This window comes from Quercus robur, chromosome 4 (genome assembly GCF_932294415.1).
Source record: "Quercus robur chromosome 4, dhQueRobu3.1, whole genome shotgun sequence".
Taxonomy (NCBI): Eukaryota; Viridiplantae; Streptophyta; class Magnoliopsida; order Fagales; family Fagaceae; genus Quercus; species Quercus robur.
The window spans coordinates 39,595,340-39,621,923 of NC_065537.1; the positions used below are offsets into that span (position 1 = coordinate 39,595,340).

Consider the following 26,584-nt stretch of genomic DNA (forward strand, 5'->3'; position numbering starts at 1 on the left):
TGTTGTGGGGGTTGCAATAATGAGTTCGTCTACTAGTTGTAACGTCTAAGAAGTTTCTTGTTCCAAATTGTAACTCATATTCATATTGTGAATTGCCTTGTTTAGAGTGTGTTACCCTCGTGGTGATTTTTCCTTTGAAGATGTTCACCATCTTTTTTTCACTTCGCGACCAAATCTGCATGCAGTTACTTTTTTTCATTGTTCCACTTTCAGATTTAGCGTTTCTGTGATTGTGATATAAATTGCTAAACTTTTGATCACTTGATTGGTTTAATTGAAATATAGTGATAAATTCACTGCATAATTTATTTTGGGTCTAAACGGGTATTCTCAAAATTTACATAAGTGAACTTTTAAGTCCATTCTTGAATATAACTCTTTTCTAGCTCAAATATTTTCAAAATGAAAAGAAGGGACGAATCCGCTATTAGGAACAAATTATCATGCAATTTCTTTGAAATTAAAAAAAAAAAATTGAAATAATTCTCTGCTGGAACAAATTATCTCATTTTCACCTCAAATAGTTTATTATTTTGGATTTCTAAAATTATTTTTGTTTTTCATCTATACCAAAACCACTGATATCATTCCTCATGTACCAACTTTGATGCTTGCATAATATCATAGAATGTATGCCCTCAACAATAGTCAAGTATTGTGTTTATATTCCATTACAAAAACTAGAAAAAAATAATCAAAATAAGGTATTTATTTCGATTGGGTATCATGGGGTGCCTAATACCTTCCCCACACATAACCAAACTCTTGAACTAATGTTCTTGTATTGAGACATAATTTAACCTAGTATAGGATAGATATTCTACAAAAACTCAAGTTAAATTAGGTGTCCAATCACATCTTAAGAAATCCCAATGATTGGTGCGACACTTTTCACCCAGACATACAATCACAAACCTATAAGCACAAGTAATATAAGCAAATCGGGGTAAAACACTGACACAAAGAGGCCAATTCTGCAGTATCCATTGTGGTAAATTTTGTTACATTTCTATGTAAGGTCTATCTTTCTTGTGCTCAATGGTCCACCATTTTGTTAAATCCGGGGCAGGATGGACTAAAATGCTGCACAACTGACTACTCGACTACGCTAACGATTCGGTCAATACAATAATGTCTTATGATGGTAACTTCTTTGAATTCTTTATCATTTCTAGTTTCGACCAAACCATGTGAATATTTCAGTTATTTACCAAAAGGAATCAACAGACGAACGAATATCCATTTGCAAAAAATGAAAAGAATCTTTATTGCACTGATATATAGCTTGAGTTTTACATTAAAATTTTATTGGTAGGAAAAATTCCCTATTTGTAGAAGTTGGAGTTTGTTATGGCAAGCTTATAATGATTCTATTCCTTTACGCTCTAACGCTTTGGGTGTGCAAAACAATTGGACTTCTCACACTGTAAGTGCCATCAGACCACACCAGTGATGCAGATAGCCTTGACTGAACTCGCAAAGCACTTCCACTGACAGATACAACAAAAGATTTCTTCTCATTTAGGGACTTGAAAGTGAGTACTTCGGGCTCTACTTTTATATTAACTTTTGAATTTGTGACTATTTTTGCCTTGTAACTGGAAGTTGCCGAGCCAACATTTGTGACTGTTCTGTGAAACGTAACATTGAAAGGCTTTGCTGGAACTACCTTAGCTGCCATTGAAGGGTAATTCAAATCCTTTGGTGATGCAGTGACTGGTAATTTAGGACAAGTAGCTTTAGTATCTCCTGATAAGATTTGAAGTTTCTTTGCATCATAGCCAATGTTACAAAGCATTATTATGTAGTCTTCTTTTACAGCTTCATAAACAAGTCCTGGACGAACAGCTGCCACTGGATTTACATGCCCAGATCCGTAGGCAAATTCACCACCCAGACTTTTGGCATCACTCATGGGCAAAGCTGCAGATAAGATTTAACATTTCAGAAATAGTAACTTAAAAGATGTAAGAGCTATTATGGAGAGTTTTGTTAGGATTGAAAGATTACCAGTAGTCATAAGAGCAGATTTGATGGCTGAAGGAGACCAATCAGGGTGAAATGTCTTGACATAGGCAGCTGCACCAGAAACATGAGGGCAAGCCATAGAGGTTCCAGATAAAAAAGTGTAGTGAACACGCCTTGGATCATCAATGCTATACGAGGGTGTAGAGAGTGGGGAATATGCAGCTAAGATAGTCACCCCTGGGGCACTTAAATCAGGCTGCGATACACTTAGCCAAATATGAGCAAAATACCATAAATAGACTTGTAGGAAAGACTTAGAGATGTAGGTTACAATCATATACCTTTATAATATCTGGTGTAAAAATATTTGGTCCTCGTGAAGAGAATGAAGCAACGGTAGGAGCCACCGCATCTTTTATAGTTTCACTTTTCAAAATGCTTGCTTGAGGGTTTCTTTAAAATAAAACATAAGGACTAGTTAGAAAAAGGAAGCAAATCCAATGAAAGTAAAACAAAAATGGGTAATTATAAGAAATAGTACTTGGTGGAATTCACGTAGGACAAGACCAAATCATGCTCTTTAGCGCTTAATAGCACTGCAGGTAATGCAACAACATCAGAATATTCCATATATGGTTCATTTCTCACGATTGCCCCTAGTGCACCAGCAGGGAAAGCCTGAAAATCTCCAGAATTCGATTTACAAAGCACATACTTTCCTTTCACCAATTTCTTGTCTAGACACCCTTCTTTGCAGTACCTGAAATGCAAAGAGACTTTATAATTTTCCTTTATGTATTTATTAAGAAAATTTTGAAATTGGCAAGACTTTGGGCATCAAAATCTACATTGAATCATTTACAGGGCACCGACTTGAAACTTCTCTTCCATGTAGTAGAGGAAACCTGGTTGCGGGTGATGCGAAAGAATTGATTGATTTTCCCTGATTGTGGAAAGGCCATTAGGATACATAACAATAAAATTATTGCTTAATTCAAGAAGATTTAGGAGTGTTGATACATACAACTAGTGTTCTTCCATCACCAAGGACAACCTTGTCTACGAACAGACGGTCTGTGGTACTTGCTGCTACAGAAATCAACCACGGTGCTACACTTCCGGTTGATCCATAGTCAGGACCAGCATTACCGGCAGAATGAGAAGTTAATATCCCCTTCTGCATTGCATGAAAAGCACCAATTGCAATGGAATCGTTAAAGAAAGCAAAAGCTTCTCTTGATCCTACTGAAATTGAAATGATGTCAACTCCATCAGCAATTGCATCATCAAAAGCAGCCATGATATCTTCATCAGTACACCCGTCCGATTGGCAGATTCTATATGCTGCAATCCTCGCACTGGGAACCCCTCCTTTTGCGGTACCTTGTGCCAGTCCAAAAAAGCTAACATTGTTTACTATGTTCCCTGCTGCTGTAGAGGCAGTGTGAGTTCCATGACCTTCATCGTCCCTTGCAGTCTGAGTCGAATTCGGCCGTGAGCCGCCGTAATATCGAGCTCCAATTATCTTGCTGTAACATGACAATTATATTATCAATGATGATTTTCACTTGTTCTAGTCGTTTGCATATCCATGTCAAGTATGATACTACTGCCATTCATAAAAGTATTCATAGATCTAATATTAATTTTCTAAAGAAATTTCATTTTAACCCTATAATTTAAGCATGTAACTGTCCTTATAATGATAAAAGTAATAAGTTTAACTATAATGTTTGAAAATATAACATATTAAATCTCATACTATTTTGGTGGAATTTATTATGTTTAGGTTCCGTATGAGTTGAGGGATTAATTTGTTAATTTATTTATTTATTTTTTTTTAAGATTGAAATTAATTTGCTATACCCCTTTAACATATATAAGATACAATAGACGCAGTGAAAAGCATTATATAAGCAATTAGGTTTCTTAGAATGCATCTAGTAGAACAAGAACAAAGTTTGTATACAAACTAGTTTGTAGGCAATAACTACAAACTTTTATCTATATTTTTTTATTTGATGTGAATTTTTATAAATCTACTATTAGATTATATTTATTATTATATCTTCCATGTTTGCAAAATTTTGAGAATAGCATGTCATCAATCAAATATTTAAATTTCAAGTTTTTGTAGTCTTAAGTTATGTATAAAAAACAAGTTTATGGATTGAATAGAAAATAACTTTCAATTTGCACAAAATTTGACATGCATGTTAAAAAAAAAAAAAAAAAAACACATATTCTAATAACTAGATTTTCAAAATATGTAGTTGTGTTAATTTTGTTCGTGGAAGCTTGTAGGCAAAGTTTGTTCGCAAAACAATAATCAAAGTATAAAACATTACTTGTTGCATGTGAAATTTTGGCCGCCTTCACAAACACCCTTCCACTTGCTGGGAGGAGGACCAAAACCTTTATCATTAAAGCTTTCTGATTCAGGCCAAACTCCAGTATCTAGAAGTCCGATTATGATATCACTCTCAGCTTGGGCATTTCGCGTGGCACTTTCTTGTAAACCTATGAAGTCCCATGATCTTGTTGTGTGAAGTTGAAGAGTTTTGCTTGGAAAAACGGAGATGACACCTTCCATATCTGCATATCATAGTTTATCCTATTATCTTGACAATAATGTAATATAATGTGTAACTATTTTGACAATGATGAAGTCTAAATCTTGCAGCACTCACTAGAAAGCCTTTGCTTTTCGCTATCCGTGAGCTTTGCGACAAATCCATTGAAACTCCTAGTGTAACTTTTGATGTATGATGTTTCTACAGAACTACACATAGACACAAAGAGAAATGACGAATAGAATTGCTTATCGATGATTTAGGTAAGCTTGAAAAATAAGAAATATTACCTGTCCAGCTGAACGGTTTCCCGTAGCATACTACGGTGGTGAGACAATGGTGAGTATTGCCCCTTTGGAAGTGAACCCATGTACACAATGTGAGCCTGCATTATCATCAAAAGGAGTAACTAACTAGACATCTCAAATAAAAGAGAAGACTGAATTTCCAGAAATGTGAATGATCAGTCACCTTTTTCTCTTCAGTGCTGGCCCCGCACAGCACGCTCATGGTGATTATGAATATGGTGAAAACGTAATAAAACATAAGAGAAGCTTGCTTTGCCATTGTTCCAATTCTGAAAATTCAAGATTGGTGACTAGCGTTTTTTTTTTTACTAGGATTGCGTTTTTAAAGCCCCTCTCTATTAGACATTCAGGTCTATGTTGCTTGATATGAAATGCATAGTTAGAAATACATCTAGCAATTATTATTTATTTATACTATACATTTAGGTTTTATTTTTAGTATTCAACGTGCATGCTCCTATATATAGGTGGGCAATGCTAGCCGCAGGTCACAAACAATAAGAAAATGCTTTTTATGGATTTGACCAAAAACACTGGCATGGTCAAATCATTACAAAAATTTCTATTTATTTTAGTATAAATAGCATTTAACCCACGCAATGCGTGGGATCATTTTATAAAAAGTGAATTGAGAAAGGAATAAAATACGTTTGTACACATGAAAGTAACTGTGTAAATCTATATGAGGACCGTATATGTGGACAAAATATGCATAATTTTAGACAAATTGATGTGGGTAGTTTTTTTGTTTAGTTGACTAAGATTTTGCATGTATGTCATTCTACGTTGTATGACCAAGTTCTCTAAGACAGCTATATTTTTCTTTAAAACCATAAAGCTTTTACAGTCACAACAACGTATGAACCACGATGACACTTTACAAAATCATATTATAGATTATGGTATAGAAAGAAGTGATTAGATTTGTGTTTTAAGACTTGACTTGTGTTGAAAGTCAAGGTTTTCAGACCCGGACAGTTCATTAAATCGTAAAAAGAAAAGGTTTAAGATTTTTGAAGTCGAACCGAGGTCGAACCGTGATGACGTCATAACTAATTTAATAATTAATTAAAGCCTAAATATAGATATTAAATTTATAAAACTAGCAAAATTGACAATATATCTATATATGTGAGGGAAATTTAATGATTTTCAAGTATATATTAATAATTAAATAAGATAGTTAATAAAATAAAATAATAACCATGAAAACATTAAAATTTATGATTAATTTTTGAAGTAAAGTTGAATATCTTTGAAGGATTTTAATTATAATTTTTTTTGTTTCTTGTAAGAGATGGATAATTTAATTAAGTAGAATAAAATTGTGTTAAGTTGTTTTTATAAAAAAAAAAAATGCTAAGGGGTTCACAGTTCTTGCCATCGGTTTGTGCGGTCCAATCACGGTTTTAGGGGTTCGCGAAATTAACAAAAATCCGGTTCTTTATGCTTAAAAAACCGGTTTTCATCTCGATTCTCGGTTTTCATGATCCGACTCCCGGTCCGGTTCAGGTCTGAAAACCTTGTTGAAAGTTTCCCAAAAATTTTGAGGGTTTATAAAGTAACAAAAATACTAACAAATAATTAAATTATATATTGAGAATATCTTTGGGCATGCAACTCAAAAATGTGCACATTGTGACTCACTTAGTACTTCTATGTGTGATACGATAATAGTGGTGCCAAAAGTCATATAGTTCAATTGGTACTTTTTAATATTTCTAACAAAGTCATCAAGAGGCCAAATTCTCACACTCTCAACTCTTGATATAACCCGCAAAAAAAAAAAAATGATCTGATGGTGGTTACCTTTTATATATATATATATATATATCGTATCATCATATACCATATAATAAAAGTTGAGTTTAGAAACCATGGTTGTGCCAAGTGACTGCACCAAATTGCCAAAAAAAAAAAAAAAAGATTTAAAAAAAATAGATATTATTTATTTATTTATTTTTTGTTCTTATCTTCTTCTCCTATAATTTCTAAGTTAATAAAAGTCTCGATTTGATCACAATTCAAATTCTTCATCTAATCCTTATATTATTAATTTTTAGATAACACCACTCTTTGTATTCTTATCAACGTTTTAGGAGTGCAAATCAAATAAGATAGAATCTTAAAAAAAAAAAAAAAAATTGATATTAACGTACAAAGTAGATTTTTTTTAGATTTTTTTTTTTGTTCTTATCTTTTTCTCTAATAATTTTTAAGTAAATAAAAATCTTAATTAGATTACAATTCAAATTATTCATCTAATCATTTTATTGCTAGCCTCACCATATGTGCTTCGCACATGTGATGAGGCTTTTTTTTTTAGTGTCAAAATTATCCAGAAAAATAAAAGAGAAAGAAGCAACTAAAAATCATATAGAACCATCAAAATCATATGAGCAATAAAACGGAAAAAAAAAAAAAAAAAAAAAGCATTAACTGAATCACCTTGTAGGAAAGGTCTACTCCTGAGAGGTATTTATTTATGTTTGATTTCAGTAACTAACTGCTGTTCAAAAGAAATAAAGAGAGATGAAAGTGCTTGATTTTAAGGGATATGGATAAGTATCTAAAATTTAGGAGTGTTTAAATTAATAGTTTTACATATCTAACCTTATTATTTAAACTTTCTAAACATATGAATTAGAGAGTATTTTGGTACATAAAATGATAAAACCCAAACAAAGAATCCTATTATTAGTAGTATAGATTAAGTTTTAGATAACACCACTCTTTTTATTCTTATCAACTTTTTAGGTGTGCAAATCAAATAAGATTGATTTAAAAAAAATTAATATCAACATACAAATCAAGAAATGAAAAAAGAAAAAAAAAGAGTTGATATCAATTTGGAATTACACGGAGAACCTTATATCACGAACAAAAACATCTTTTTTGTTTTTTTGATAATCTACATAAGAAAACTTAGATTAGATAAGCATGTAAATTTGAATCTAATAGAAATTGAGTTGAACTAAATCTCAACTACATCATATTTCTCAAAGTTGCTCTAACCCCCACAAAAACATAATTTTTTTCTCTTTTTTTATTTCAATTTTTTTTAATTTTTATTTGAATTTTTTTTTTTTGAAAATTCCTTTCTTAGAAAAATATTTACAAAAGATTTTTCTTAAAATTTCCATTTCTTGAAAAACTTTTCTTTGCAAAACATTTCTTTTCTTGGATTCTTTTTCTTTATAAAAGATTTTTTTTTCTTTTTGAAAAATCCACTTCTAAAAAGAAAATACTTACAAAAGATTTTTTTTGAAAATTTTTCTTCTTTGCAAAAGACTTTTTTCTTTTCTTGAAAGTTTTTTTTTTTGAACTTTTTCTTTTAAGTTAAATAAAAAAAAGATCAAATATGTAAGGTTGAATTTAATCAACCATGTGATGGCTTTATTCCGTGCCAAATTTGCTTGTAATTCAGCATGTAGAAACCCTGTATTTAGGTGGGAATAATGTAAGGGTTGTGTGTGAGAGAGTGTGAAGAAACTCAAGTTGTGTGCATTTAAGAGGAGTCTTGCGACTGACTCGCGATTGGCAAGTCGCCACACGTGTGAAGCATGTAGGGAGTTGAAGGGTCACGACAACTGGAGCACTACAGGACAAAAAGTACAGTCTAGCCTAGAAGTTATCTCGCGATTCAAACTCATGACTCGTTCCAGTCGCGAGGCCAAGTCGCCAGAATGCCCTGTTTGGATGAAAACTGACTTTTCACATTCCATCTCATATCCTACTATATATACCCTTATACCCACGAAATGTAAGTGTGGCTATTCAGAGAGAAAAACCTTAAGAGAGGTTTCTACAACACACCCACCTCATTAGAGAGAGAGCTACTCATTCTTAGAGAGAAATCTTTGTAGTCTCTTCTGATTCCCTCTCCCATTATTACACCCATTGAGAGGAGATTTTTACCCAAATACTAACCACGCACATTTAGAGTGTTGAGTTTTTTTGGAGCTTTGGGAAGTATTGGAAGATGCCAAGGATGGCGGATGCAATATGGAGCTTATTGTGGGATTCGGTAAGTTAGAGAAGACAAGGTTCGGCATAACCCTATTAAAGCAAGAAGCTTTGAGGGCTTTGGTGCACTGGATAGATTAGATTAGGATTGGAGGGTCTTCTACTATTTTTGTATCCCAGCTTTATTCTCTAGTGGATTATTGACCACTTAGAGGGTGGCGCAGAGATTTTTTGCCGAGCACTTCGGTTTCCTCTTCGATAACACATCGCCGTGTTATCTTTGTGTTTGCATCTTTTTTCCATTTCTCTTTACCTTTTAATTATTGTTGTGTTGGTTATTAATTATTGTTTAGAGTGTGTTACCAATTTGGTTATAGCTTATATTTCATTTTCCGCACATATATTGTTTGATTATAAGCGGTGTTGGTAATTTTATATTTGGGCTCTAAATGTTCATTGGTGTTTTACACACTAATTGAACTTTCAATTGGTATTAGAGCGAGTACACTTGTTGTGGTTTAAATACCTAAGTGTGATCCTTGACCCCTTGTGTTTATTTGCCATGGATAGTGTTTTGTATGCCTCTATGCATGTTGTGGTTGATGATAAATGTAATATGCCATGTGTTTATGAAATTGCCTCTATGAATGATAATCCTCATGATTGTGATGCTATGTTACATAAATCTTTAGGTGTTGTTGATATTCTTAACATCAAACTCTTGAAGAAAAATGCTAAGAGGTTTCATAAGAATTTGAGCAAGTTATTTTGTGAAATGGATGATTTGATTGCTAAGTTCAATGAATCCAACAAATTGGTTGAGAAATATAAGAAACTTGCTAAAAATTCTCTTGAAAAGCTGAAAGAGTTTGAATATTTGAATATGGACTTGGTTGCTAAACTTGTTTTTCCAACAAACTTGTTGATGAGCTAAAATGTGAAAATGAATCTCTTAAGATGCATGCCAAGTGTTTGATTGCTGAACCTATTACTAAAAAGGATGAAAATATTTGTTGCAATTATATTGTGGTACCCAATTTTGTGCTTGTTGTGTGTTCTACCTCAAATGACAAATTGATGTACATTCCTCCACACAGAAGAAATCAAAAGGTGGAGAGAGGCTCCTAAGCCAAAGCCTCCATTTAAGTCTCAATATAAGGTTTTGAATGGATCTAAGTTTGTTTCAACTTGCCACCATTGAGGTGTGATCGGTCACATAAGACCTCAATGCTCCAAGTTGAAGAGTGAACAAAACCATGTTGCTAGATCCCTTCCCAAAAAAACCTAGTAGATCTAAACACATTGTTTGTTATCATTGTGGTGCCTTTGGTCATCTAAGACTTCAATGCTCTAAGTTTCATGCTTTTAAAAGAATCAAAAGAAAAGAGAAACTTGAGCTTCTTGGAAGTTGTGCTTAAAAGGGTCAATCGGGTTTGAGTGAAAATAGCATGTTGTTAAAGAAAGTATTCAATGCTCTTAACTCCTTGTCTATGTGCATCTCTAGTTCTCATTCTTCCAACCCTCGTCTCACTTCTCATGAGACACCCATTCCTAACAATCATTCCGTTTGGATAAGGAAGGGTTCCTATGGTTGAGCTTGTACTCTTTTGGTCCTTGATCTAATTCTTTCGATCTTTGTAGGACCCTTCATGCATTGAATGTCATATCTTCATGCATTTTATGCATTTTGCATTTCTTTATATGCATTTTTTTTTGTTTTGATTTTACTTTTATGTTTTAGTTTTGTGTGAGTAAAAAAATCCAAAACCACATAAAAAGTGAAAATTTCAAAAAGCTTAATCGTATATGTTTGAGCACATATCACATGTGAGTTTGGCCTAGTACCTTTGTACAAATGGATTTGTGCATTTATGAGCTTAGCTTGTTATGTATGCATATCTATCTTTGTGGGAAAAATATTGACATTTATGTGTGATTATTGTAAATCGATTTTCAAGCTTGTCATGAATGATTAGTCAATTGTCATGTTGGTTTTGATACATGCGTAGACTTGTGCCTATATATTTTCACACTCATTTATTTTTACTTAAAGAGCTCAACCAATGTAAATCTCAAAACGAAAAGAGATAATGAGTTACAAAAGCCATCACACATACTACTATTTGACTAGGAAAAAGGGAAAGTGACTTTTAATGAAAATGTATGGTGCCCAAAAGCCAAAGGCTTGTTCATCAAATTGAAATATCAAAAATTTCAGGCATTGATCTCAAAAAGAGATGTAAAGATAAAAAATGATCAAATGTTATGAATTGTAAGAAGCCAAATGAAAATCTTCAAAAGTATGTAATCATTTTCTTGTGGGAGGTTATATATATTCATTTTTATAATTGAGATAGACCACTTGATTGAATTGATCATTGAAACTTCACTCTAGACTAAGGACTATTCCACATTTGATACACACACATAACACACATGCCTAATGTTCAATGAATGCCTTATTCATTTGTTTGATTGTACTTGTTTAAATGTGATGTGTGTGTGTTCAATTATATATGGATCAAACCAAAAAGATTTTTGATCATTTTATATGTATTTGGAAGTGATTTTTATCACTCTTGGTGTTCATGTTTAGTGTTTACTTTATTTTTCATCGTTTAAATATGTTCTGTGTTGAAAAACAGGTGTTAGAATTTTTGGCTACTCTCGCAGGTAGCGAGTTTTGGCTACTCATTTTGGCGACTCGCCCAATCGTGAGATTCAGTCATGAGTTTACACAGAATGGTTCGCGACTCGCTCGCGACTCATCTTGCGACTCGCCAGTCGCAAAACGCCCAGAACTAGCTTTTTAAAGAGCTTTTCGTGGGAAACCTGTCTTAAACCTCCCCCATCCTCTCTAAAACCCCTCTTTCAATATTTTTGCATCAAAATCCAATTAATTTGAATGGTTTTTCATTCCATTAACATCTCTAAGGTAATTTAAACTCTTTTCATTGTTTTGGATCCTTAGATTATGTTTTAGAGAGTTTTGTGCTTTTGGTTGGGATTTTCATCATAGGGGTTGGGAAAACTTATTTTTTTGTCAAATTTTTATATGGGATTAGTTTCTTTTGATGATTTGCTTTGGATGTTGGCCCCTTGTGGCAAAAAGAACGTATATTAAGGATGGATTTCATGATGTTTATGAATTGTTTCACATTGTTGTTCATAGTGTGCACGCTAGGTGTTTGAGAAAATGCCTTTTAGGCATTTTCTCACTTGTTTGGACTCCTATAAGTACCAAACTTTGGGGTTTCTCATGTTTTCTCATTAGGAACATATTTGGTTCATTGGTTGTTAAATAGACATTTTCTCACTTGTTTGGACTCCTATAAGTACCAAACTTTGGGGTTTCTCATGTTTTCTCATTAGGAACATGTTTTGTTCATTGGTTGTGTATTTAACACACCTTGCCCCCACATGTGCACTTTCTATGCTTTGGTCATGCATTGCACATAGCCACCTCTTGCACACACCTTTGCCACCCTTGTCATGTATTGGTTTATATCTTATTTCTTCATCCTAGTATGTCATGTTTACCTTATGCTTTGTAGCATTTTATTTTTTCTTTTGTTTGAGCTTCATTTTCTCATTCATCTCGCACCCCTCATGCATCATTATCATTGTTTGTACCTTCATCTCTTGCCCTCATTTCTCCTTGACCATTTGTCTATTCTTGACAAAAAGGGGGAGAGTATACTTTAAAGTAGTATACCGGAGAGTTTTGTCATTTCTATATGACTCTTGTGCACATTCTAATGGAGAGAAATTCTGTTTCTTGTGCACATTTATAGGGGGAGAGATTACCATCGGGGAGATGCATATATCAAGGGGGAGAAGACTTTGATTATAAGAAAACTTTGTTTTGTTTGTTTTTTCTATATATACCTTTGCTGTGTAGCTTAGTACTTTTAGTTAATATTTTGCATTTACTTTAGTACTCTTGTGCCCTTGTTGGATTTTGTATCCTTGATGCAATTGCCTTAGTAGTATTGCATTGGTTGTGTGTTGGACATGTATACTTCCTTATGCTATTGTGCTCTATTGAATGCATGTTCGGATGATCATTTTCTTTGCTATGTGATCATTGTAGTCATTTCTGTATGACTGTTTTGGTGTATGATCAAGTTGTTCACATGTTTCACATTATGTTTACTTGATCGCAAATTACTTGTTTCATTATACTTGTCCTTTTATTACTTGCTATACCTTGAAGGTCTAATGTGTTTTTGTGCAAGTGTTTCAGGTTACAGGTATTTTGTTCCAAGTGCATCATAGTTTCTAGATTTATGTGTGAGTGAGTTTTGCCATTGTTCCCAAACTCATGTTTAATTCTAGATTATGTTTTAGGGTGTTTTGTTACGGAATAGTCAAATGGGGAGATTGTAAGGTTGAATTTAATCAACCATGTGTAGACTTTATTCCGTACCAAATTTGCTTGTAATTTAGCATGTAGAAACCCTGTATTTAGGTGGGAATAATGTAAGGGTTGTGTGTGAAAAAGTGTGAAGAAACTTAAGTTGTGTGCATTCAAGAGGAGTCTTGCGATTGGATCTCGTGACTGGCAAGTCGCCACATGTGTGAAGCATGCAGAGAGCTGAAGGGTCACGATAGTTGGAGTACTACAGGACAAAAAGTACACTTGGCCTGGAAGTTATCTCGCGACTCGTTCCAGTCACGAGGCCAAGTCGCTAGAATTCCTTGTTTGGATGAAAACTGACTTTTCACATTCCATCTCATATTCTACTATATATACCCTTATACCCACGAAATGTAAGTGCAGCTATTTTGAGAGAAAAACCCTCAGAGATGTTTCTACAACACACCCACCTTATTAGAGAGAGAGCTACTCATTCTTAGAGAGAAATCTTTGTAGTCTCTTCTCATTCCCTCTCCCATTGTTATACCCATTGAGAAGAGATTTGTACCTAAATACTACCCACACCCATTTAGAGTGTTGAGTGTTTTTGGAGTTTTGGGAAGCATTGGAAGATGCCAAGGATGGCGGATGCAATATGGAGCTTATTGCGGGATCCAGTAATCTAGAGAAGACAAGGTTCGGCGTAACCCTGTTGGAGTAAGAAGCTTGGAAGGCTTAGGTGCATTGGGTAGATTAGGCTTGGAGGGTCTTCTGCTATTCATGTATCCCAACTTTATTCTCTAGTGGATTATTAACCGCTTGGAGGGCGGCGGAGATGATTTTCACCGAGTACTTCGATTTCCTCTTCAATAACATATCGCCGTGTTATCTTTATATTTGCATCTTTCTTCCCTTTCTCTTTACCTTTTAGTTGTGGCTGTGTTGGTTATTAATTATGATTAAGAGTGTGTTACCAATTTGGTTATAGCTTATATTTCATTTTTCACACATATATTGTTTGATTATTAGCTGTGTTGGTAATTTTTGTTAGGACATATGTGTTTCACATGTTAAGAATATATGTCATGATTTTATGTAATTGGCTTATCCTTTGACAAAACGCATTTTACTTGTATTTGGGTAGATTTAGGATGTCTTTAAATACTTCAAGAAACCTTGTTTCAAGATCAAGTATTGAAGCCTTCAAGTTTGTTCAAGAAAACAAGTTCAGAGTGCAAAATCATTAAAACTCGACAGCTGCATCTATCGAGCTTAAGGAAGCTGTTCTACATTCGGTGTTCTCGACACCTGCTCGACACCTGCTATCTGTCAAGATTTAAGATTTTCAGAATTCCAATATGATTTTCTTGGGATCTGTGAATGTGTCTTTGAGCTTTCTTTTCTCCTAACCCTAGACATATAAAAGGATTAGTTTAAGGGCCGTCAAAGTGTTCACAAGTTGCACTAGTTTTGAGCAAACTCTGTTTAAGCAAATTGTGATTGGAGATGAAGTTCTTGCCCTAGTTCATCTCTTTTTCTTGAAGAAGTTGCTGTGCATATGCACCGTAGGGTTTTTTGACCAAGCATCTTCTTGTTCTTCATCGTGTGGATGAACTGAAGAACTTTGCAACCAATAACCTTCTTAGTTGGTGATTGAAGTCGCGTACTGGGATCCGCGCAATTGGTTAGTCACGTATGGATTTGAAAGAGGAACTGTCACTACAAAACAAGTCCAATTGGGTATTGGGGTAAGGGTTCAATTGTAGGTTGGTAAGGTACTTGGATTCCTTTACTTGTAACCGCTTGTTGTGATAATAGTGGAGTTTCGGAAGTGGTGACCTGAAAATCACTCGGTAGGGTTTTTGCCGTTAGGTTTTCCCCATTCGTAAACAAATCACCATGTTATTTATTTTCCGTTGCATATTTAGTTTATTGGTGATTTGTTTGTGCTACCATGCGTTTGCATGATAAATTGATTAATTAATAACTTGGCTAATTAATTAATTAATTTCTATCACAAGGGGTCATTCAGTTTGTGGCCTATCAATTTTATATTTGGGGGTCTAAAATTTCATTGGTGTTTTACACACTAATTGAACTTTCAAAACACATGCACTTAGGCTTCCCTATGAATTGGATCTAGGGTTACACTGTGTGTGGGTAAGGCCTTTAATGCTAAAGGGACAAGATCAATAGGTGGGCCATGATTCCAACCTTTGGCCTAAATGAACCGTAATGAATTGATGGCAAACTGTTAATGTACTCAAAGCCCATCTCAGGCAATGGCACGGATTGTGAGTTGGTGGGATGAACTTCAGAAAGTCTTGTCCTAAATGGAGCCTTCACTTTCCCATTCACCATCAACCATGGCAAAGGGACAAAAGAACCAAGTGAAAGTATGTGCAAAACAAGTATGTGGTTTATGTGATTTAGTAACAGAAGATATAAATCACAAGTTCCTTGTAAACTCAAAACGTAGTTTGTAGTCAGTGATAAAATTGGGCATTTTATCTGTGAAGACTATAATACATCAACTAAGATGGTTCGTCTTGATCATGAAAGTGGAGACTTCTAGTTGATGTGTTGATCTGTCTTAAGTATTAAGACATATTGAACTGGACCGCTGTGAGATTAATGATTCAATCAACAACTGTCACCTAAATGATTAATCTTACAACTTCTAATTTCATAGACTCTCAATCCTAAGAGGATAGTGAACCCAATCATGAAATGTATGTTACTTTGATATATCAGGAGTAAGGTTTAATATTGACGGTCAAAACCTCAGTATGTTGGGTAACCACACGTAGTGTTAAGGGAACACATATTCTCAAGATGAAATCCATAATCTCTTTTTATAGAGACACAAAATATCCCCTTAAGATAAGTTTAATGGGAATTGGTTATTCAGGGCGCCCACTTTAGTAAGGAGTTACTAAATTTTATATTTATTGAAATAGGATTTCAATAAATATGAATAACTAAAAGATTAAACTAGGTACTCAAGGATAAAAAAGTTGTTTACAAAGTGACAGTTCATTATGACTTTGTTCACTATGGATATTTCATGGAGGGGTCAAATGATATCATTAGAGTCTTGAGATATAATTTGTTAATAAGTCCTAGAGTGCAATTATATTTATATAGTGGTATTAAATATAATTAATGGTAACTTTGGACTTATCAAGAGTTGACAGATAAGCCCAACACCCATTGGAGCTAGAGTCTTATTTGCTCCCTTTGATCCCATCTCAAGCCATAAACTAAAGCCCAAAAGGCTAACCCAATTAGATAATCAATTTTTATTTAATAAGAGTTATTAAATAAAGTAACTACCAAGGTAGTTAGAATGTACGTATGATAAAAAAGAAAAAGAAAAAGAAAAGAAAACAATTTTTTTCTACAATGAGAAGAAGAACTTTTCTTAGAGATTCAACATAAAAAAAGACTGATTGAGAGACCACTCTTCTCAGGCACCATGTGGAATTGAGATGTTGATTAGAGGTATTCTTAAGTTTTGGTTTTGAATTTCACTACATCAAGGTATGCTTTCTATTCTTTGTTCTAGAATTCAAGGTTACATTTTCTCTCTCATGAATAAAGTAGATCCATGTTTGTTGCTTCCGCTGTGTGTTTTGTATAAGATGCAAAACCCTACCCGACCCATAGGTCAGTCTCTACTTATTGTGTTCCAAATCCTAATCCCATCAAAGGAACGTCTAATATTTTATTCTATACTGACACGTACTAACATGCATCTAACATCCAAAACATGGTAGATGTCCTATAGTCATCCATAGCATAAAAACACTACCATTTATCTAACACGTATATATCCAAGAGCAGCAAGTATATCCAAGGCAGTATCATCAATCAAGGGAATCAAGCATATTCATCATGTTCATCAATCAAGAAAGTTCACCATGTTCATCAACCAAATCAAAAGCATGTTCATGTAATTATGCATGACTTACCTCGCTTACCTCGCTGCACCATAACACCTTAGCACTTTGGCATCAATGCATGTTCAAGTTCTCATGAATGTTCATTTGATTCATCAAAGAATAAACCCTAATCATCAATCCAAGCATGTGAAACAAGTATTCTACTAACTCTAATGTTAAACATGTGAAAACTAGACTTAACAAGACCTAAACATGTGATTAAAACTAATCAAAATAAACAAAGAGTAAGAACCCTAAATCTGCTTTTCTAGGCACGAGTATTTGTGCACATACATGAAGTATGCATACGCATGCCAAGAGTATGCGTACTAGGGGTGTCTAATGGGTGGGTTTAGGATGGGCATAATTGGGTTGGGTACATAAAACTCATTTACCCATTTTACTAATTACTTCTAACCCAAACCCAACCCAACCCACCCAATTATCCAATAATCATAATTACCAAAATACCCCTAAAACTTGAAAATGACCAAAGTACTCTTAAAATTCTTTAAAATTACCAAAATACCCTAAAACCTAAAAAAAAAGACATAATATTATCAAAAACCACTAAAAATTACTAAAATACCTCTGAAACCTAAAAAATGACTGAAATACCCCTGAAACCTAAAAATTGACCAAATAACCCCCTAAACCTTAAAATGATAAAAATACCCCCAAACCTAAAAAAATACAAAAATATACCCGAAACCTAAAAAAGGACCCAAATACACCCTAAAACCAAAACAATGACTAAAATACCCCCTAAACCTAAAAAAGAACCAAAATAACCCTTAAACTTGAGAAAAAAGAAGAAGACCAAAACGCCCCTGAAACCTAAAAATTGACCAAAATACCCCATAAACATAAAATGACCAAAATACCCCGTAAATCTAAAAAAATGACCAAAATACTCCCGAAACCTAAAAAAGGCCGAAATACCCCATAAAACTATAAAAATGACCAAAATACCCCCCTAAACCTAAAGAATGACCAAAATACCCCTAAAACCTAAAAATGACCAAAATACCCTCAAACCTATAAAATGATGAAAATACCCCTAAACCTTTAGAATGACCCAAATACGCCCAAAACCTCTAAAATGAACATAAATAGCCCGAAACCTCTAAAAATACCCTAAAACCTCTAAAACAACCAAACTATCTCTAAACAAAAACCCCTTAAAATATCTAAACTGACCAAAATACCACTTATCCTATACGATGAACAAAATGCACCTGAAGCGTTTAAAATTACCAAAATAGAAGTTTGGGGTACTTTGGATGTTTTGAGGGTATTTTCGTCAAATTAAAGGTTCTAAGAGTATTTCAATTATTTTGTAGGCTTTGAGGGATTGTCACTAATTTTTTAGGTTTTAGTGGTGTTTCGTTAATTTTTTGATTTTGGGGCTATTTCGGTAATTTTCTAGGTTTCAGAGGTCTTTCAATCATTTTTTTTTTTTAGGTTTTGGGGATATTTCTGTCATTTTTTAGGTTTTGAGGGTATTTTAGTCATTTTTTTTGGGTTTAGGGGGTATTTTGGCCATTTTTATTTTATTTTATTTCATATTTAGTGGGTATTTTGGTCATTTTTTAGTTATAGGGGGATTTTGGTCATTTTTTAGGTTTTGGGGATTTTTTTGGGGTCATTTTTTAGGTTTAGGGGTTATTTGGGTCATTTTTAGTTTTCAGGGGTATTTTGGTCATTTTTTAGGTTTTAGGGGTATTTCAGTTAATATTTAGGTTTCGAGGGTATTTCGATCTTTTTTGGGGGGTTTTAGGGGTATTTTGGTGATTTTTTAGGTTTACGGAGTAATTTGATCATTATTTTTTAGGTTTTGGGGGTATTTTGATCATTTTTAGGTTTCAACGTTATTTTGGTAATTTTCTAGGTTTAGAGGGTATTTTGGTCAATTTTTGGGTTTTGGGGTTATTTTGGTCATTTTTAGGTTTCAGGGGTATTTCAGTCATTTTTTAAGTTTGGGGGTATTTTGGTCATTTTTAGATTTTGAGGGTATTTTGGTCATTTTTAGGTTTCGGTGGTATTTTAGATCATTTTTAGGTTTTAGTGTTATTTCGGATAATTTTTAGGTTTAAGGGTATTTTGGTCAATTTTTAAGTTTTGGGGGTATTTTAGTCATTTTTTTGTTTTAGGGATATTTTGGTAATTTTAATTTAAAGGGGTATTTCGATCATTTTCTAGGTTTCGGGGGTATTGGTCATTTTTTTGGTTTAGAGGGTATTTTGGTGATTTTTAGGTTTATGGGGTATTTTGGTCATTTTTAGTAGTTTTGTGGTATTTAGAGTTGGGTGGTTTGTAGAAATGATGCTTGAGTCATAATTGGGTCTGATTGGGTTAATACTCATTTAACCCAATTAATAATTTGGTGGGTTTGAGTCTTATTTAAGTGGGAGAGTTTGGGTGGGCAAATGGTTTTGGGTTGTTTTGCCACCCCTAATGCGTACATATGCATAAAGCATGCGCACGCATACATGCCCTGAAACATAGTTTTAAAGCACAACTAAACAAAACTTAACATGCTTCTAATATTTAATTCAACTCTTCATTCAAAACATGGTAAGACACAACAAAACAAAATAGAACAAAGTAAAACATATTTCTATGCATGTATAACAAATAAGTCAAATTAATGACAACAAGAATACAAGTTATAAAAATCCAAATTAAGAAAGTGCCATGAAGAGAGACTCACCTTGTTTATAGAACACAACTTGTTGATATTTAATCGGCCCCTCAGTGCCTACACAACAAGATTCAATGAGATATCAAGGAAATCAAAGGATTCAATAGTTTATAGGTAATCACAATTCAAAATAGAAAGATGTTCTTGAAGAAGTTTTAGAAAGAATGTTTGAAAAACGTTTCTTGAAATGAGATCAATAATTTCTACACTAACAAGTAATAGAGAGAGGTTTTGAAGAACCAAAAAAAATTCTTGATGGCTTGATGTGTAGAAAGTTTAGAGTTTAGAGTGTTCTTGGATGTGTTTAGGTCCAAAATCAACTCTCTCTAGCTAAGGTTTTAGTTTGGAGGCATAAGGTTGTATTTATATGTTTAAAGTAAGGTTTTCAAGCTCATTTAAAGGGTTTTGGACTTTCCAAAGGTTCTAGGGGCCGGGCCCCATCAAAGAGGGAGGCTTTGAGCCCTAAAAAATGAAGTTTTGAGTTTTTGGAACGTAGAATGCTCCCCAAAAAATCCTAATTTCGACTACTCAGTTGGCCCAAATTTAAACGGTCATAAATTACTCAATATAAGTCTAAATATGTGTTCAAATGAAAGCCCAGGATGTCTACTTTCTAAAGAAATGAACCTCACTCAATCATTCTTTGTGGATCAAATGTTACGGTAAAAACAATGAGTAAAGGTCATTTTTCAGCATCGTTTTCAAAGCGATTTGAGCACTTTTGAGTTGTAATTACTTCCAAACTATCAAAATAACTTCAATTACTATTTGTAGACATGTCAAGCTCATTATTGGGACCGAGGACTAAAGTTTATTAACTGGGTATAAAATGAGGTGTCTAAAACTCAGTTTCTGTTTTAATATTGTTTAAATTTTTTTTAAGTTGATCCAATGTAATGAAAAAAAGTAGTATATGTGTGGGGGGCCTTTTGTGTCAATAGGCCAAAACCCGTTCTACTACACCAAGGCCTATGAACTAATAGATAAGGGAGTTGGGACTGGCCTAGTAAGGTTATACTATAGGCCAGCTTGTGCGCAAGCCAGGCATTCCTAATACTTAGACGGAGCGGAAAGTGTTGCAGCAAGCTAGGCATCCTTACAAATGCAGTAGGTAGCATCACAGCAAAGTATTTGGTTTAGCAGACATAACAGAAAAATACCATAGTAGAACAAACGATACAACAGGTATATCAGATGATGTTATCAGGGGGCAATTGATTTAGCAAAATAATAATCAATCCTATAGCAGAACAACTGATACAAAAAATAAAAAAGAGATACTATAGTAGAACAGCTAATACAATAAATATAGAAAAAAGGTACTAATGATGCACGGAAATTAGTAGGTTGGAATGCTTCGGACTATAGTAATGGCCGAGATGCACTATCACAAATTGAGTCCGACTATGTGTGATTATGAATAATTGATTCCAATTGGTTATAATTATAATAAATTTGAAATTAATGACATGTCATAATTTGATTGGCTAGGGCTATATTTTATGGTAAGATTGCACACACTTAATTAATTAGATATTCAAACATTAATTATTTTATGACTAATTTGTGCAGTTATCTTTTTAATTAGGCTAAATTTGGAACTAATTTAGTCTGAAATGGAAGTGATTGAAGCTGATTAATGTTAATTGGAAACTAATTTGGGACGTATTAATGTTAATTGTGCTAAAATTATTTTCTAAAAAATGACCTTTGTTCACCATTTTGTTGATATATCTCAAAATATTTTGAATCTGTGAATAAAGTTAATGTTTCCAAAAACTAGACATTTGGGGCTTCAATTTAAGTGTAAGAACAAGACAATTTTGATTAGAATTGAGTAAGATATGATTTTTTGAATTTGGCTCTACAAGCTATAACAGTAGCTACAAGAAAACTGAATTTTGCTTACTCATCACTCCTACCAATCTCTACATTTAATGCACCAGCTTTCCCCAAAGTCTAAAATAGGGTCTAGGTTTATGATTCTTTTTTATCCTTTGTCAACAATCATTAAATGACATTCCATTCATATTTTCTCCACCACTAATATATAAACCCCCATTCTTCTCCATTCCAGGGGACACACAAAAAACCCCCTCTCTTCTCCTCTCTTGAGTTTTAGTGAAGTAGAGTAGTCTTGTCATATCTTGGGTTTCTTGAGACTTAAGGTATTGAGTGAGACTCACTCTTCCTCTCCTAGTTCTTCTTTACTACTCCACCCTTAAGACCTCCATCAAGAGTCTCCTCCTCCACTATGTGGATCTTGCATGCTGGTATAATCCCTTTCCTTAACTTGTTTTTTATATTATTATGATGAGATTAGGATTAGAGCATGGTAGTATTTATTTATATTATTTGAATATGTTTGAATGTTCTTAAATGTTCATATGCATTCTTCACATATTTTTGGTTGTTCATCTCATGTTCATGCATAACACTAGCTTTGATCTTATATCCACATCAAAAATATGAAAAACATGTTAGTTTCATAATTCCCTCAAATCCTTGAATCTAGTATATCACCATCCACACACATTCACTAGAATTTATTTTTCAATCCAAATGCAATGCTTAATAAATTGAATTAGGGTTTGTCACATGCATACACATTAAATTTAACATACAAATTGATTGAAAATATATTGGATGATATGACATGAATGTTGGCCACCATAATCTAGATGCCCGGTTTCACTAGGCAAGATGGGTGCATAAAACCTTCCCATCTTGTAACATAGCCTTCGAGCTTAGATCAAGGGTTGATTGATCAATGCTTATCCATGTAATTTTCAATTTCTAGATTGTAACTAGGAAACAAAGCCATGTACTTTATCCTTGATTGTATTTAGGACCAAAGCCATGTAACTTCTTACGATCAATGTAAATTTATTTAAAAATCAATAAAATGATGAATTTTTCAATTTTTGTTTTCTTATTTATTCCAATAATTAAATAAATAGCAACTCCATTGTAAAACCCTTAATGCAAAGGGGAAAATAAAATCAATCGAACCTCCATTTTAAGAGACAATAACACGACTCTACCCATTCATATGGGTTTGGCTCAACCGGGGGTGCAGTCTCTCATAGCTAAGTACATTTAGGTGGTGCTCTGGCCCTTGTATGCAAGCTCCATTACCCTCTGCATCTGTCTTCTTTCACTCCCATGCCATTTTTGTCGTTCTTGCCATGTCTCATTCTGCTACGTGTCTTTTGTGTCTATGCTTACCCTCCGCGACATGAAGGGCGTGGGCTCTCGGGCTTGTACCGCCTTCTCTTATTTCTTCATGGGCTTGGACATTGCTTTGAAAAAAAGACCTTGTCCACCTAGCCCATTGGGCTTCTACTTTTATTGCTTCTTTTCTAGCCGTGCCCATAGGCCTGCCGACTGTCATTCCTACCATGTTGACCCATTGGGATAATTATCTCTTTCCTTAGGCTTCCTCAGCCTATTTACTTTGCTTTTACCTCTTGTTATGCCTGTGGGCTTGTTGGTTGTTATTCTTGCCATGTTGGCCCATTCGGCTTATTACCTCTTTCTATTTCCTTTCCCTTCCATCTTTCCCCATTGTTGGGCTTCTTCTGCTGTTAGGCTTTTTGTCAAAAATGGGCCTTAACATTCATCCCCTTGAGCATGTGGATTGCTCCTGCAATTCATATATGAATATCTTTGTGACTTTCTTTTGCGGGCTTTTTAAACAGTGGTCCCTACCTTAATCACTTTTCTTCTATGAACAAGCTTGTCTTTTCAAATTTCCTAGTTTATTAGTTATTTCTAAAGCACTGCCTCTATTGCATTTAATGTGTTACCTATTTTGATGGCTGGTTCGTTGCTTCCCTTCCTAATATTTTTATATGTTTACATTTCTTCACTTTCCCCTTTCTACGATACCCCTTCATTTCTTATAACTCCCTTTTCTTCTTTCATTCTTTTTTCTGTTTTGCTTTTCGCATACTCTCACACTCGCCATGCTTGACATTTAATCTTCTCTTTAAGTTGTCAGTGAAAGGTGAAGGCTTTTCTCACTTTAAGGGAAAGAAGGTTGTTGTTGATGAACCGCCCATGGAGGCAGAGAAAGGTGAAGAGGCTCCCCACTCTAAATCAGACCATTCTGAGGAGGAGGAAGTGGGTCATGATCCCAATAGTGAGTGCCCTCCTCTCATAGACCTGTGGTATGACACTAACTCACATTTTCTAGTGGTGCCCGTGACTACTCGCCTCCTTTGCTGGGCCAAGTTTGGTTGTCCTTAGAACGGCATGATTTCAACATTTCTTGGGCTCCGTTGGCTTTCTTTATCCCCGATCTTGCTATTCGTCAAGGAGACGTTTCACCCATTCCCATCCTCTTCAAATTTAGGTCGAGTACATCATTGGGTTGGAAGGAGCAGGTGGACAAAGAACTTTCCGATAAAAGTTTCATGGGTGCACTTCAACAAGCCAATGTATTAAAGGCCATCATTTCTTCTTGGTGTTTGTCCCATTACCGCGATTTGTTCAACCTTTGCCACTTGGTCCGCCGGTGGTGTAGCACCACTCACACTTCTTTCTCTCTTGTGGTGAGATCACTATAACTTTGAAGGATGTAGCCAATCAATTGTTGCTCCCTATTCTCAATGACGTTGACTCCTTTGACATCCAACTTTCCACCGAGGAGGAGGCCGTGGAGGCAGAGTTGAGGAAGGGGCTTAGTAGTAGGAATACAAAGCTTTCCAATTGGATTAGGGATTTCTTGAAAGCTTCCACTGTCGCTCACCATGCCGCCTTCATTACATTTTGGCTCTATAAGTCTATCTTTGGCTCTTATCCGCATTATGCTGTGAATCCCATTTAGTTTTAGTTAGCCATAAAGAATATTACTGGAGTGAGTCTATCATTGGCTCCTCTGTTTTTGGGTCATTTGTATGTTTAGTTGAATATTCTTCAAAGTCATGAGAGATAGGCGGGTTCCTACCATATAGTCACTTCAGTTGTTCACAATACTATCCTACAGCACCTTCTTTGGGAACGTTGTGCTAAGCATTTGGCTAAGTGTAATCCAGTTTGCCATGCCAAGAAGAAGTTCCAATCTTGTCCTGAGTTGATTACAAACTTTTATAAAGGGTTTTGTCATTGAGTTTCTGTTGGTATACCGTTGGTTGGGTTGAAGCCTTTTGGTCATCCTGCTGTGGAGTTTTTGATAAGGGAGTGGGCTTTTCTTAGAGGGCCTGTAAGGACTTTAGCGCCGGGTACACTTGTACTGATTCGGTGATGGGGCCCTTTATAGGCACTACTGGCATGACCACCCTATTGTTGGCATATGATGAGAAGGGGATCACTTATTTGGCTACTACCAATGTTGGGTGGCTGCCTTACTTGCCTAATGAGGGGCTTTGGTATGTGCATTACTCTGCCCATAGAGTGAGGAGGAAATTTCGGCTTAACTAGGATGTGCTTGATGATTTCACTCTAGTTTTGGACACTACTACTTTAGTTTGCCCCCTTCCTCCATCCACATGCCTTTAAGTTTTGGAGCAAACTCTTCATCGCAGTCACCATTCCCAATTCCTAGAGAGTGAGTCTTTGTACTGCCCCTATGCACGCCTATTGGTAGGCTGTTTTGACTTCATTCAGTGGGGAGCTATTGGGTAGTCACGGGTTCTCCCTTGTTCCTCCCGAAAGTTTGCATGCCATAATCTCTTTGAGCCCTCGACTGCTTCTCCTTGCCAAATCTGTGATTGCCTATGTCAAGTAGCAGAACAGGTTTGCTATATTCGAGTGGTAGGCGAAAAAGCAAGGATGGTTCTTGTACGTGGGTAAGTTCCCCTGTGGTTGGGAAAAGAGAGTGAAGCTAGTGAATCTTCCCATCTCAACAAAGAAGGGCTCGGCCTCTAGGTCTGCCAAGCCCAAGTCTGCTAAGAAGGGTGCAGATGTTTCTAAGGTTTGTTTAGATATAGTTCCCTACAAGGGAGGCCTTCATCCCATCGGTAACATAGTCCTTGAGAGAACTCCTCCTCCTTCTGCCAGAGCCCGTTCCACCAGGAGATTTGCTGTGGCCAAGTCTAGGCCTCCCATGCCAAGGCAACCTTCAGATGCCCCTCTTTCTAGTAGGATCCGTGGTAGCAAGAGGAAGACCTCTCCCCCAACCCCATCTACCACTACCGAGAGGAGAGTATGTTATCTCTAATTGTTTTGTTCTCTTTATTTTAGTTATTTGATGTGCTTTCTTATGGCTAACTATATGCATATGTCTTCTTTTTCTTTGGCAGTCCAAGCATAAAGATGACACTTCTGCTGCTTGACCCATTTTGTTTGATGAGCCCAAGAATGAGGTATAGTACTTTGCCTACCTTGCTTTCTTCATTCATGCATGTATTTATCACCCACTTCTTTATTTCATCAATTTTTTTATATACTTCTTTGATTGATGCCGAGCCCATTTTTGTTTACCACTCCATGAGTGAGGAGGCTCTGGTTGAAGTCAATGCTGGTGTTGGCGTGGCTTCTACCAGGGGTACTATTCCTAAAAAGGAGGAGATTTCTACTGCTGCAAATATTCACATGGAGAGCTTCTTTGATGGTGCTGATGCTATTTGTTGGGAAATTTAGGCCCCGATTGATAGAATTAACAGGTTTTAGACCTAAGTTGTTAATTAGATTTATTATTAATAAAACTTGTTTAAACAAACAAACATCAATATCATGTCAAAATCATGTAGCGGAAAAATAAATAAGACAAGATATGATGACTCAGAAAAACCAATGAAACAAACTAGTTTCATAGT

The 26,584-nt window shown here is 35.0% G+C and overlaps 1 protein-coding gene across 1 annotated transcript in view; it reads right to left on the minus strand.

The window, feature by feature from the left end:
* Positions 1 to 1,242: 1,242 nt before the first annotated feature.
* The window catches only part of LOC126721651 (subtilisin-like protease SBT4.6), an 80,710-nt gene continuing 55,368 nt past the window's right edge, over positions 1,243 to 26,584 (minus strand). The window contains exons 2-11 of the mRNA XM_050424701.1: positions 5,013 to 5,275; positions 4,832 to 4,926; positions 4,659 to 4,750; positions 4,317 to 4,563; positions 2,993 to 3,497; positions 2,817 to 2,911; positions 2,510 to 2,728; positions 2,310 to 2,421; positions 2,011 to 2,224; positions 1,243 to 1,923 (exon numbers count right to left, since the gene is read on the minus strand). Coding sequence (XP_050280658.1) covers positions 1,379 to 1,923; positions 2,011 to 2,224; positions 2,310 to 2,421; positions 2,510 to 2,728; positions 2,817 to 2,911; positions 2,993 to 3,497; positions 4,317 to 4,563; positions 4,659 to 4,750; positions 4,832 to 4,926; positions 5,013 to 5,108 — 2,220 coding nt within the window. The 5' untranslated portion in view covers positions 5,109 to 5,275 and the 3' untranslated portion in view covers positions 1,243 to 1,378. The remainder of the gene's footprint in view (positions 1,924 to 2,010; positions 2,225 to 2,309; positions 2,422 to 2,509; positions 2,729 to 2,816; positions 2,912 to 2,992; positions 3,498 to 4,316; positions 4,564 to 4,658; positions 4,751 to 4,831; positions 4,927 to 5,012; positions 5,276 to 26,584) is intronic.